Below are 14,180 nucleotides of genomic sequence, written 5' to 3' on the forward strand. Positions count from 1 at the left end.
GCAATATAAAAGAAGATATACACCTCTTGATGCAACATGACAATTATTTGAAAGTATCTGCTGCAATAGCAATGTCATTAAAAAACCTGTTGAATGAGCAAAAGGGTTTAACACAAAAGATTTCCAGGCCAAAAAACAGTCTTCTTAAAAACACCTAGAAACTAATTTGTTTAACAGTACACATTTTAATACACAATTTAGCATATTTTAAAGGTATTGTTACATTTATTTTCCTTTTCAACCCATTTTTATATGTTGGCAAAAGAAGAGGCTGAACCTATAGGATTCATAACAATTATAAAAGTCCTAACAACACACATGCACTGCAAGAGAAGATAAGGATATTTTTTAATTACCATTTCTGACGCAGATTATTATTTAAAACAGTCTGGTTTATGAGAGGAAAGCAATAAGACTAACCTGTAAATAATTGTTGTAAAAATGCTTACAGTCAGAGAGGCAGACAACATTTGCATAGAAAAGATTTATAAATACAACCTTTACACAGCTCCATCCAAGCAAGCAATTAGAAGCCTAAGCACATTTTTATTTCTCCAGGTAGGTATTTAAACTCACACACAAGAACACTTCAGTCTTGCCTCATCACTCTCTAGGAATGGTTCTGTTTAGCATGTTTTATGTTGCAATTCTAATAAGCATCTCTCTCTCTCTTTCTCTCTCTGGTTTTTCAGCTGCCCACATAATTATGAAGATATTTGCTGCAAAATAACTACCTGATCTTACATTGCTATTCCTGTTCTTGACACTACTATTAGCACAATACAAGACAATGCCTATCATACAGTTCACCATAGCAGAAACTTGATTCAAAACCCTTCCTCCTCTTCTTTGTACCACCACTTGATAGTTTTGCATATTTTAGTAGAAACAGCCTCCCCCTACATAAAAAAGAATAAAAAAGAAGAAAAAAAAAAAAAGAAAAAAAAAGCTACCTACTCCTACTAGCCTTGGGAGACGCAAAACTTTTGGGACTATAATGCAAATCTTATATAAACTTCACAGAAATCATAGGTCCACTGGAATAAAACAGCTTTCAACAGACCTGTGTATTAAAAAACCTCACATGCATAATTGAATGCAGTAAACTTTGAGCATCTGTATCATTTAACATGTAGAAACTGTATTTGACCTGCAGTTTTCCTGCCTCAGTATCCTATTTTGTTCAACTGGACTGAACTCTTCAAAATGTAAAAATCACCCACAATTGCTACAGGCTTTCAAAAAGCTACAGACCTGGAATGAACTGATGATCATCTGCTTTCACAAGAAAGGAATACTACACACAAACAAAAAAACTGAATTTAAATCCATATAAAGTTCTCTTTACATACAAAAGATGATTAGTTCCAGTGAGCACTGCAATAACAAAGCCTGCAGCTTGCAGAAACAAAAGATATCCTGCATTAGGCAACAATCCAATTACTGGGGAAGTACCTATTTTTTAATTTTTTTTTTTCAATAGCATACCTGTTTCTTTTTGTTTCCTATTTTTCAAGAAAAAAGCCTCATTACCATTTGTATAAAATTCACTGTTTAAAGAAACTAACACACTCTGACTGCCACCCTGCCAACAGACTCCCACACATTCAGATATAACTAAATACAGATTATGTTATAAAATAGAGAGATCTGAGAAATAATGCTAAACATGGCAAAAAAAAAATCCTCTGGTATACAGTCCACTCTTCATTCTACCTGCTAGAACACTGCAGACGGACTACTTTTCAAAATACGACTTCACATTTGCAGCATAGGAGCTTTCCACTCTTCCTCCCTCTTCACTGGAGAGCAAACACCCACAGAAAAGACCAGAGCTCTCATGAAACTGTAACACGCACAGATTTTGCCTTCTAAGTTTTAAGGTTATACATAACCCTTCTCTGATTCAATGACTCATGAAAGTAAGACTCTAAGAGAGAAAACCTGTGACCTACTGGATTTCTTTGAACAGCCTTTCTTCTACTCCAGCATGAGAGATCAGCCTAATTCCAACACTGCCTTACTGGGCTTTTTCCCTGTACTGCACCCTTTCTTGCATTCAGCTTCTAAAATTCATAAATTTTTATTTATTATGGGTCATAATGACCTACTCTTAAGTCTGCTCCCCTGGTCTCCTCCTGTTCAACCTTCTGCAAAAGCTGAGAGCTCACTTCCAGGTGGTACATTTGCTCTTTCTAAATCTAGCACCACTTAGTGTGTACAGAGGTGACTAGAGAGGTGAAAAGTGGTCCTTCAAAGTCCCTTACTGAGGAAGCTTCAGGCAATGCGTCAGGCAGGAATTGCTGCCAAAGGATCAAGTGACGTCAGAGGACTGCTGAAGATTGGTATATACCTAGCAGATATTCTCTGCTTTTCCCCAGACTAAGGGAGGACAGCATACAGCTAACACACAGATATTCCAAAGGAACAGACAGGGTACAAAACTAGAAAAAAAATGCTCCAGTCCCCAAAATGGATTCTGTTTATCTTTAAATAATCAAGGCCATACTCAAGTAGGAATAACGCCTTGCTACAGTTCCTGTGCCTACTGCATACAGAGGTGCAGGGGGAACATACCCCAGCAAAGCACTTTAAACACTAAGGCATTATATTCAAAACATCAAAAAGAGTCACTCTCTTACTTGAGGTATAATAGAAATTTTCTTCCGCAGGTCATGGAGTCCCAGCTCTGATGTCAAGTACTTATCAATCCAAATCCTTCCTTCAGGTTCAGCCAAGCGAAAGAGGGCTGCTATCAGAGAGCTTTTCCCAGCTCCGGTTCTTCCCACTATTCCAACCTATGGAGCAAGCCAAGCCCGTACAATTAAACTGTAAGCTTTTCAGAATAAATTAATATGTCGAGCAACATTTTTACAGCATTTACAGGAGAACATGCGCCAAATAAAACTTCTTTGTAATTAACATTCTTCCAAGAGGAAAAATCCTCTCCCCTTAAATCAATCTGGATTCAGGTGACATTTGTATACACGACAATTTCTTGGATCATATTCAGAGGTTAATTATTTCCCCTTAGTGTGTGGTGTCTTATTGTGTAAACAAGATCAAGTGGCTCAATGCATACAGTAATGTGATTCAAGGCTGCTAATTTTTATACTAAACCTGGGTGATGTTAGGCAAATCATTTCAGGCATGCATCTACTACTCAACCCCAAAAAAGACTCCCATAAAGCACTCTGGGAACAATGTATTCCCAATTTAAATAATTGAGACTGATTTTGGTTAGTTATGGTTAAGGTGAAGTACATTAAAGTAGCACCATTATAAACTGTATCCATACTTCCGACATCTTCAACAAGTACTGAAACTACAAGGCCATGACATCAAGCTGAAATTCCTTTTCAAACACAAGAAACAGCAAACAATAAAATCACAGAGATTCAGGGTTTTCTTTGTTCCCAAAGAAAAACTGGAAGATATACACAGTATGAAAAAAGAAAACTTTCAGAAAAATGAGACAATGAAAAATATGGGACAGATAACTTCAATGACAAGGGGCTAAGACCTACAAATATTTCTTCTCTTTTAATTTTTTTTTCTAATGTTGTATTCGGGTAAAGGATTCTTAGAGAAAAACAGTGTACAGCAATCAACTGTATCTGAGAAGATAAAGGGTATAACCCTCTAGACAGATCTGATCTGGCAGAATTTCTTATTTCTTGAATTCTGTTGTAATCCCTACATTTCCAAAAAAATACAACAAACCAAAACAAAAACCAACCAACCAAACAAACAAAAAAACAAAACCAACCAACCAACCAAACAAACAAAAAACCAAAACAAAAAAAACCCACCACAACAATCAGCACACTGGAAAAAGTTCAGAGGAGTGCAACACAAAGTTAATATGGGCTGGAGATACTGATTTGATGGGGGAAGGATTTATGAGGATTAAACATGTATAATATGGCTTGGTGAAGTGATTGGAGTGCAGAAAGGAGGAAGAAAGATGAAAACCTTCATGAGTATACGTACAGACGCCAGAGGGCAATTACCCACTGCCTGAGATTCACATGTATGCAGCAATGACTGCTGAAATGAAACTCAGCACATGAAACTGCATCAAAGTGCAAGGAAAAACTTTCAGTCAGAGACACTAAGTTAAAAAAAAAAACAGCAGTGCCCATATTTGATAAAAAATACACAACACACTAAAAAAGTACACTTCAAGGAGCAACTTATGCTGCATAAACTAAAAGGTATTTTCTATGTCTAGATTCTGATTCAGCAATTTCATCCAACCATTCATTATTGTATTATTGTATACCAACTAATTAACATTTATACAGTGCTTATTATTAAACAAATTTAAGCAAATCTGTTACAATAAATGATAAAATGTCTAGTACTCTAAATTATATCAGTGAAACAACGGAAAAGTAGTTCTGAATAGATAAAGTACAGCTCAAAAAGAAAATGCTGAATAGAGAACACAGACAACCAGAGTTGTGAAAACGAAAGTGAAATTGTTCCTCTGCAAATGTCAATATAAAGTATCATATCAAGTATATAAAGAAAAAAAAACATTTAAAAATACACTGATACTTAAAATAAAAATGCAGCTGCTCTGCATATTGTCAAAATCTCACTTTCAGTTTGTCATCAAATGAAAGGACTGTGCTCTTCAACATTTAGAAGAATCTATTTGCATCTTTGGTGCAGTTGACTACAGGCTGCTGACAACTGACAGGAATTTGAAACAGCTCTCAGTATACACATTATCCACTTTTTTAAATACATTTTATTCTTCAGAGGCCCACACTCACAGCCAGTACCAGTCTGCACATGGAACAAATGGAATACAGCACCAGTCTGCAAATGGAAGCGCCACCTATCAGGAACCACATGGCCAGGGTTGTGCTGCCTGATAAAAGCCATGTGCACACACAGGAGTACACCTGCTATGCTGGGCTCATCATTACTCAAGTGTCACTTGTACTTCACAGAAGATCTGCACAAAAAATGGGAGATTTACAGCATGTCAGCTACTCCACCAAAACTGCCCATGTCTTTTGTTACCCCTCAGGCAACCTCCCTTTCGTGGTAGGCTGTGGGAGCACAGCTGCCATGACATAAATCTACATGTGCACCTTCCTAACTTTTTCATGGAGCCCGTAGATCCAGAAGCTGTCGGGAAAAGGTGCATTTAACAATATGTTATCCAATAAGCATTCATGAGCTCCCTGAAACAAAGACAGTGCTGTGTAAAACCCAATGCTACACATACTAACCTTCCCCTGCCTGCTGCAGCAATAGTAGCAGAGGAGGTTAATCACTGCCAGCTACTGGCACAGCAGTCTGTGTCTCCCTGGTCTGTCAGATCAAACTACTTAGCAAAGATGTTTAAAACACAGGATCCTTCCTAGTCTTCTTTGACTGTAGGGAAATACTGAATGCTGAGATAAACAGATCAAAAGAGACCTTAACCCACGAGTGATTTGTTTTCAATCACCTCCTTCATTCTTACAGCACCTACAGCTTCCCAAACTGGGCCCTGGGGAGGCTACAAGAAAAACTACAAGCACAGCATAAGCTTAAACTCATTATTGCTGCCAGTGGCACTGCAGCCACCAGAAGTCTCTACAAGCCAGGGGTCTGCACAGGCATAAGAGCTCTCAATGACAGCAGTATGGGCAGAATCCCCAACAGATCTGGAAACCTGGTTCTGAAGAAGATGCTTCTCCATAATTAAAACCAATATAAGGAGGAGAGATGCTTGGGATATTTATTTTACACAGTGGCAGCCTACTGCAGTATTCTGTAAAACATCACAGAAAGCAAACACTAAGTTCTTGGCAATAGTTTCAAGCTGGGCAAATTCAGGATGATGAAATCACAGCATAACTGCTCAGCAAAAATAAATACCCCCAGTCATCCCCCCTTCTCCTGCCTCCGCCAAAGACTGAGTCATGCATTGCTAGTATCTCTTGCTTCCATTTTTAATTTTATTCCTGTCTCTCACTAAGAAATATAGAACTTCTTGTCTATATTGGAGAGACATGTAACAGCTAAGGAGATGGCCCATATGGCTCTTCTTCTCAAGAGACCATTTTTAACTCATTCATAGCTAATTCCAGGAAATCATCTCAAAGTAGCAAAGTCCAGTTGAATTTTTGTAACATGCATGTTATCAAAAGGGCCACTTGAGGAAATGAACAGGTTTGGAATTGAATGGAAAAGCATGTTAAAAAGGAGGAAGGGCAAGGATTGCGGAGTTGAACCAGCCTCCTAGGGAAGAACTCCTAATCAAAAAAGTACACCTGCACTGGTAATGTAGCACAGCACAAATTAACACTTCAGGGCTCTATTTAATTTTGTCTGTGGGGGAGACCTTCCCTACAGCACTCTTTCAACAGGGAGAGCATCAAAATTGGTGAGGAGGAGTCAAATTTGCAGAGGAGGAAGAGTTTTATTTCTATGTTTCTTTTGGCTACCAATCTAATTAATGACAAGAGTTAATTGGATTGGTAGCCAAAAGGAACTGAAATAAAATCCCTAATTCTGAAGTTCTACAACTGATTTGTATTTCTTTCTTCGAGCTTCCATTTCAGGCTCAGTGCAAAGGCATGTACATTTCTTATTTTCTAGTGGTTTTGCTCACCTTGTATGTTGACATACTTAACTCCAATTATGTTCCCTCTGTTGAATCCCAAATTTCCGACTGCAGCTCCATTTGCTTTGGATTTGAACAAACATTCTGGGCTTGGCTGCTACTTTCAATGTCTGCCACTTTCTGAAGAATCTCAGATGTTTTAAAGGAAATTATCGGATATGTTTAATCCTTTGTTTTGATAAACTGAAATACCATGTTCCCAGACAAATTCACGCCACACTTACAAGAAATAAATAGGTTATAACTTTTGTTATAAATATAACTAAAGCTTTTTTTTTTAAAGGAACACTTATTATTTTTCTAACATCCACATATTTTATAATGCATTTCTAGTACGCAGTTTTGTGTCAACTCATCATCTTTGCTTAACTTCTGTGAATATCCAAAGACAGCTGTATACATACCTTTTCTTTTGGTTTAATTAAAACAGACAAATGTCTTAAAACCAATGGTCCGTCTAGACTGTAAGTGAAGTTAACATTCTCAAATGCTATCATTCCTTGGTTAGGCCATTCTGGTGGTGGATGTTTGCTGGTCTCCCAAGGAGCTTCTTTTTCAAGTTCTGTGTACTCCATCACTCTTTCTACTGATATCATCTAAGGGGAGGAAAGAAGACATAAATACATGAACTTCATCCTACGGCATACGCTGCGAATACTGCATGCAGATAAATATGAGTGTGTATTTTTACCATTGAGATTCAAAGCAAATTACGCCATGGTTTTTCTTTTAAACACAGGTAAGTGTATTTGTTGCCATTCTAGGCTTTCTTTACACAACTAAAAAAGTGGAAAGAATGCATCTCGTCCTACTACAGATCCAGATCCACCATGATATATAAAGCCATTCATAAGCACATGTAGGATTAATTACAAACCTAAATACACGCTGTAAGTTTTATGAAAATTTAGCTAAGAGGGCAAAGATGACAGCAATCCATATTGCGTTGGAAAGACAAAGCTAGAAATTAAACTGCAAAATGAACTACAAGCAGACACATGAATGAGTTCTACTCCTCACCCTGTATAGGGTTACCCCCAAAAAAATCACATCATGTCTCTTGAGAGCATTGTCCAAATGCTTCTTGAACTCTGGCACATCTGATGCCATGTCCACTTCTCTGGGGAGCCTGTTCCAGTTCCCAACCACCCTCTGGGTGAAAAATCTTTTTCTAGTATCCAATGTAAACCTCCCCTGACCATAATTTCAGCTCATTCCTTCAGGTCCTGCCACTGTCACCACAGAGAAGAGATCAGTGCCTGCCCCTCTCCTTCCCCTCACGAGGAAGCTGTAACTGCAATGAGGTTTCCCTTCAGATTTCTCTTATTCAGGCTGAGCAGCCCAAGTGACCTCAGCCACTCCTCATAAGGCTTCCCCTCCAGATCCTTCACCATCCTCATGACCCTCCTTTGGATGCTCTCCAACAGCTTCATTTTGTATTGTGCTGCCCAAAACTGCACAAAGGACTGAAAACAAGGGTGCACCACCACTGACTGTGACAATCTCTTCCCTTGACCAGCTAGCAGCAGAATTGAGATGAAATGTTCTTGCCTCCCCCAGCTGCAGTCACCCTTTAATAACAAGGGATTTTTTGTGGACATCTACCTATCAAAGAAGTTGATGCTAATCATAGTTCCATAAAATGATCAGCATTTCACATCAAAGCCAGGTTAGTGAATGGCCTCTCTCTTCCAAGGTATTTGAGTCACAGCCTCTAAGAAAGCAACTCAGTACATGTGACACTCCCACAGACACTTCCAAAAGGTCTCCAATGGTATGAAAAAACCTGAAAGCTTTTTTGCATTTCTCAGAAAATCTGTCACCACCAGTTTACTGGTGTGTGAAAAATGCACCAAAATAAGCAATGTGGTAGTATAAAAAAAATCTAACTTCATTATTATCATTATTATTCTTATTATTACTATTATTATTAATTTACTAAGCATGGTTTTGTAACTTCTACAAAAGGACTACACGTACTTCCTAGACTATGTACAGCAAACTGTAATTACAAGTAACTTCAGTTGTCAACACAACAGAAGAAATCCCAGGTTTATGTTCAGCATTGTTTTTTTACAATCTGTTTTTCTTATGTATTATCTTAAGAAAGTAAACAGGCAAATTAGAACATGCTAATAAATATTCCGAATTGGTTAAAGGCATTTTATATAATATATTTTGGAAAACACACAACCTTCTCAGCTGAATATAAACAAATACTTTCACATTTGTGTTAACTTAGAACGAATTAAAAAGTTATAAGCCTTTGCAAAGGAATAACAGGGACTCTAAAAACGCCAAGAGGGATATAAATAAAATTTTAAAATGCAATAATAAATAACAATAAATTATGAATACCAAATATAAAAGCATAATTTAAAATCTTCCTTATAGGAAGGTATTAATTTATTGCAACTTTAGCAAGTTGCAATGCAATTGTCTACACTGTAACTAGACAGTCTCCTTTCTGCCATAAAGGGAGATTGTAAAACCTCCCTTACTATGAATGGAGGACAATCCCTGGGTACAGTTCATCTCAACAAACATTCAAAATCAGTCAGACAAATTATAACCTAAAAGAAGTTATTTTCCTTTATGACTGTGGAGTGGTGCCCCAATTGCTTGCTAAGGCATTAATATCCTAAGTTAATTAAGAAGAATCTCATCTTTAAGGCTTCATGCCACAACCATGAAGGAACCAAGAGGGGAAAAGGAAGAAGTAAACATTACCAGGTTTTCAACTTCAGCACTTTGTCTAACACCCCACTGGAATGTTCCCATGAGGGTGATTGCATAGGAGAGTGCCAAACCAACCTGCCCCGAGTTCAGAGCTGCAGAAGAAAGGAAAATGAGACTTGAATAGGTACATTGTAATTACACAAAATCTCAGTTAAGTTGCCTTTCATGAGGTTACTTACATGATGGAAGTATCACAGCCAGAATTTTATTTGGTTATGCGCTACTTGCTATCTGTGCAATGAGTAGCTCCAGGCAGAACAGTTACTTGCTGAATTTCTGGGGTACATTTTGGAAACATTTTCACAAGATAATCCAAATTCTCCTTAGCCTGGCATTTACCAAGAAACTGAGGTTCAGTCTCAAGATCATACTTACTTAGATGGTTAGGGTCATCCCTGTCTGGCTGAGCATTAGTTAACTCTTCACATTTTTCCTACGGAAATTCTATAGGGCTCTAAACCTAAGCAAAAATTTTGTGTAATATTGTTTCAAAATTAGTTAATAACACTTACATCAACTTTCTACTCTTATAAGCAATCAGATAAAGTAACAGGACAGAATATTTCTTCCCGTTTATAAAAACATTTACCGTGTTTGGTGGGTCTATTCTCACAAAATAAATACAGTGTGTTTGCCCGAATATTAAGCATGATTGTCCTCTGACTTACTTGAACTTTATCCTAACATAGTCCTATTGACTTCAAGAGAACTACTCTTGAACTTGCCTCTATCCAGAGGCAAGGAAAGATTCAGGACCATTGTTTTGACTTGTCTTTTTGCATTCTACTGACATCAAACCTAGCTCAAAATCTGCAGAGTGGTGCAGGACAGAGTGCTCAAATTTTAAAACACACGTGCACATAGGAAACTTATCCAAAGAAAAAAGAAAAGAAACAAAACCAGCAAATTAGCACTAATTTTCATGTCCAAGATAATTACTTCTTCCTTCATGTTTTAGATGACTATCTCATTCTAGTACATCTAACCCAATTACATCCTGGATGATGCATACACTAATGACAGTTCATGAGTGACAGTGAACATAAAATGTATTATTATGAGGCAATTTTCTTTCTGGAATTGGTCTATCCCATGATCCAAGATATGAGAAGAGTATCCCTAGGAACTTTAGCTTGCCTTTTGACCTACTATGCCATGTGCAAAAAGGAAAAATGTTGTTAAGAGGCAGATCCGTGGGTGTTTCAGTATGAAAAACAAAGCCCTGTAGGCCCAAAAAAGAAGACAAAGGTAGGGAAAAAGAAGAAGATATATTTCTTGTTATTGCTCTGAAAGCCAGAATTTCAAAAGTGAAGACTACTTAAGTGCACGTTTGTTTCCACTCTTGGGGATGATGACAGATGTATGCCTCAGCCTGGAAGATATCTGAACTGCCTCCAGTATTTGCAGGAAAGCAGATACAGCCCCAATGCCCTAGACCAATGAAGAGATCATGATCTAGAAAGAAATGCTTAACTTAATTACAGCATTTAAACAACTAGAAACAGCAGCACATGAAAAAGAATTAGGCATTCCTATACATGGTAATTACTGGGCGAACTTTTTCTAACATCTGTACTTACTCTTGTTGAGAAGCAGGGAACCAAAAGCAACCACTATAACAAAAATGGCACAGATGGCATCCAGACGCACAGCAAACCACCTTGAGGTTGTCAAGAAGAGAAACCAGGCCTCTAAAGTATATTGTACAAAGACATAAAACAAGTGGATTATTAGAAAACTAAGCTGTATAATTATTACTAAATGAATTCATGTTACTAATACAAGTTGTCAAACAAAACCAAACGTTGCCCTCTTCAAGTGCATGTCTGCCTCGACTGATAATGACCAGGATATTGACCAGTTTTCCTGAAACTGTCTAATTTAGTTTTCACACTAGTAGCACTCAATAGGAGGAGAAAAAAAAAAAACAGTCAAGGCTCAAAGCACTGTCAAAGACTTATTTTCAATGGAAGCCTCTTCTCAACTCTAGTGGACTCGAGTCTCATACAAAAAGCAAAAGTACAACTGCATTTACTGTAGGTGGACTAGAGTCTACAGGCTTTTAGCTGGAACGTATCACAACACAGCTGTCAGAGCCAAGTTTTTAGAAGGAAGCAGCAGCTGGTTAAGCTCCTGTAGGAGCTACTCAATACATCCAGTGCAGCTATACAGAGCCATTCAGATGATTAGATGCACATTTTTACTTTTGGGGAAGCTCACAGGTGGTCATCTCACCTCTGCACTCACATTCAGGTGCTGACAATTTGGTGCTAAGTTCCACTCTGGGCAGATATGCTACAGTACAAGATATTAGTGACAGCACAAAAGGACACTGCAATACAGAAGACAAACTCTTTGAATTCAGGGCCAAAAACAGAAGCAAAGTAGGCATGATAAAGTGTGGCTGCACTCAGAAGAATTGTTCCAGCTGCCACCAAGTCACAGCAGAAGGTTACCATTCCAACCCCTTCTGCCTTGCTTCCCATTACCCCCTGCTAAAGACCACTGCAGTTTCAACTGTTCAGTGTTCCTTAGCCCAGTGCTGGGAAAAATTCAGACTAAGACAGTTCTTCTCCCTTTTGTAAGATAGAGAGGAGGCAAGTATGGTTTTAAGCCTGATCATCTTGGATAGCCAGATTACAGAGCTTTTGCTCCATTGATCCTAATTGTCCAGGGAGGTGCATTAAAACTGCCAGGTTGAGATGGGTCATTTTGCAACCTCCCTATGTAACAGGGGTCACTGTGCATAAAGAAAGGAATCTGACAGTCACAGGAACTAATAAAGACTCATCGTGGTCTGCTGACTCATGGGCTTGCTTATAGAGATGGGCACTGGCAGGAAAGAAACTTGGGTTTGGTCAAATGTCAGCATGCCTTTTAGATGGTTTTTATCTAAAATTTATTTAATACTCCATTCTTAGGCATCCCTCAAAGGGCCTCAGAGCAAGTGTCCTGAATCCTAGGCTCAGGCCTAAATACAGAGGAAGATACTACTCCAGCCAAAAATGCTAAACAAAACCATCGATGGTTGGGAGAGCTTTCTGCAATGCAGGAAAGAATTTAACTTTAGGAGACTTAAAAACCCAGAACTCCCAACTCTCTGACCTGGTATGAAAGGTATTCTCTTGCATCAGCTACTGCTTGCTCACATTTACTATCAAAGAATTATTCAGGGTGAAAACAACTTCAGGAAATCTCTAGGTTCAGCCTCCTGCTCAAGCAAAGTCAGGTCAGAAGTCAGACCACGTTGCTCCATGTTTTATGCAGTTCCAGTCTTGAAAACTGACACAGATGAAGCCTGCACCTCTGGGCAATCTTTGCCTCTGCTTGACCATGTTCACAGTGAAATAGTTTTTCCTTGAATTCATGTTAAACGTCTCTTGCTACAACTTATACCCATGTCGTTGCTCCTACCACTATGTACCATGGTGAGGAATCCTTGCAGCTACTGGAAGGCAGCTATTAAATCCTCTGTGAACTGAACAAGCTCAGTTACCTCCACCACAAGGAAGTATCTCTTGTTTATATCCTAACTATCTTAGTGGTCCCTCCAGGGAACTCACTCCAGTTTGTTAGAATGTTCCCCAGATCTGAGGGTCCACAGCCCGATGCAGTACTCCCAGTGTGGGCTAAAAAGTGTGGAGGAGGATAGTCACTTCCCTCCTTCCCCGGCTATGCTCCTGTTAATACAGCCCAGATGGTGTTTGCCTCCTCTGTGTCCAGGCACATATTCCCTGTGAGGACCAAAAACCGCACATCTTTAAGCCAGCTGGTGTACCCCAAAGGCTTGGGTGGGAAAGACACCGAGATTGAGCGTGTAGATATACAGAAGAGTGTGATTACAAGCACTGAATCCTGACTCCAAAGACAGGTTCATGATCTGCCCAGGAAGGGTATTATTGACAGTTTTGTTACGGAGATGCACAAAACTGACTGAAAAATGGAAGTGTTTTTATCTTCCCTGGATCTGACCTTCAAACACAGAAAAATATTTCTCTTAAATGTCATGGTCCTCTTTCTATAGTGAAACTTCTATAGGCAGTATATTGCCTAAAGATGTCTTTTAATATAAAACTAAACCACAACTTTGGCTTCCCTTGCTATCAGGTATTTTAACGTTGATTTGGTCAGATAACTGGCAACTTGAAAATATTAAGAAAGGGGAAATTCAAAGCTAGAGGTGCCTCCCTGTAAGATACACTACGCCAGTCACGTCACTGGGCTCAACATGGTCAGTGTGTACAGTGCTATAATCTGTGATAAACTGTACTTCAGAAAGCAACAGCTGGTCTTGTCTGAAACCTTGTAAATCTATAAATTACAAAACAGCCATGGAATATACTTGCATGCCTTACAACATAGGAAATTCACAATCTTACCTAACAAACACACAGCTGAAAACTTGCATTCTGCTATATCTTGAAGAACATTGTAATAGAGAACATTTAATTAACAAGTCAAAGAATCACACTGCAAACCTATATTGTATTACTTATGCTTGCAACATACCAATATTTCGCAACTTCCAATTATGTTAGTTCCATATTTTAAATTAAAGCCCTGAAAGCTGCTCAAAGTAAAAATAAGTTAGATTTATGAAACTTTACCAATATTATTTATACTAATAATATCTGCCCATTCCTAATGCACTAATTAGTAGCAAATGCTTGATACTCCACATCTCTCTCTGCCCTCCCCTTTCCCCTGTTCTTTTCTTAAAGATGGAATCCAGGAAAATGTTAAAAATTATTCTTTTAGTATTCTTATCATGCATACTTTCAAATGTTTATCTTATGCACTGTTAAAACAT

At 38.3% G+C, this 14,180-nt stretch overlaps 1 protein-coding gene across 4 annotated transcripts in view; it reads right to left on the bottom strand.

Annotated features, from left to right (window-relative positions):
• Positions 1-14,180, bottom strand: part of ABCC4 (ATP binding cassette subfamily C member 4 (PEL blood group)) — a 141,368-nt gene that overhangs the window by 31,787 nt on the left and 95,401 nt on the right. For 3 of the 4 annotated variants that reach the window (XM_062487808.1, XM_062487807.1, XM_062487805.1), the window contains 4 exons: positions 10,951-11,061; positions 9,362-9,462; positions 7,036-7,227; positions 2,643-2,798 (listed from right to left, as the gene is read on the bottom strand). In XM_062487808.1, coding sequence (XP_062343792.1) covers positions 2,643-2,798; positions 7,036-7,227; positions 9,362-9,462; positions 10,951-11,061 — 560 coding nt within the window. Of the gene's footprint in view, positions 1-2,642; positions 2,799-3,993; positions 4,051-7,035; positions 7,228-9,361; positions 9,463-10,950; positions 11,062-14,180 lie in introns of all 4 variants that reach the window. The other variant, XM_062487806.1, reaches the window with a different exon arrangement.

The sequence above is a fragment of the Cinclus cinclus genome, chromosome 2, assembly GCF_963662255.1.
Source record: "Cinclus cinclus chromosome 2, bCinCin1.1, whole genome shotgun sequence".
Lineage (NCBI taxonomy): Eukaryota > Metazoa > Chordata > Aves > Passeriformes > Cinclidae > Cinclus > Cinclus cinclus.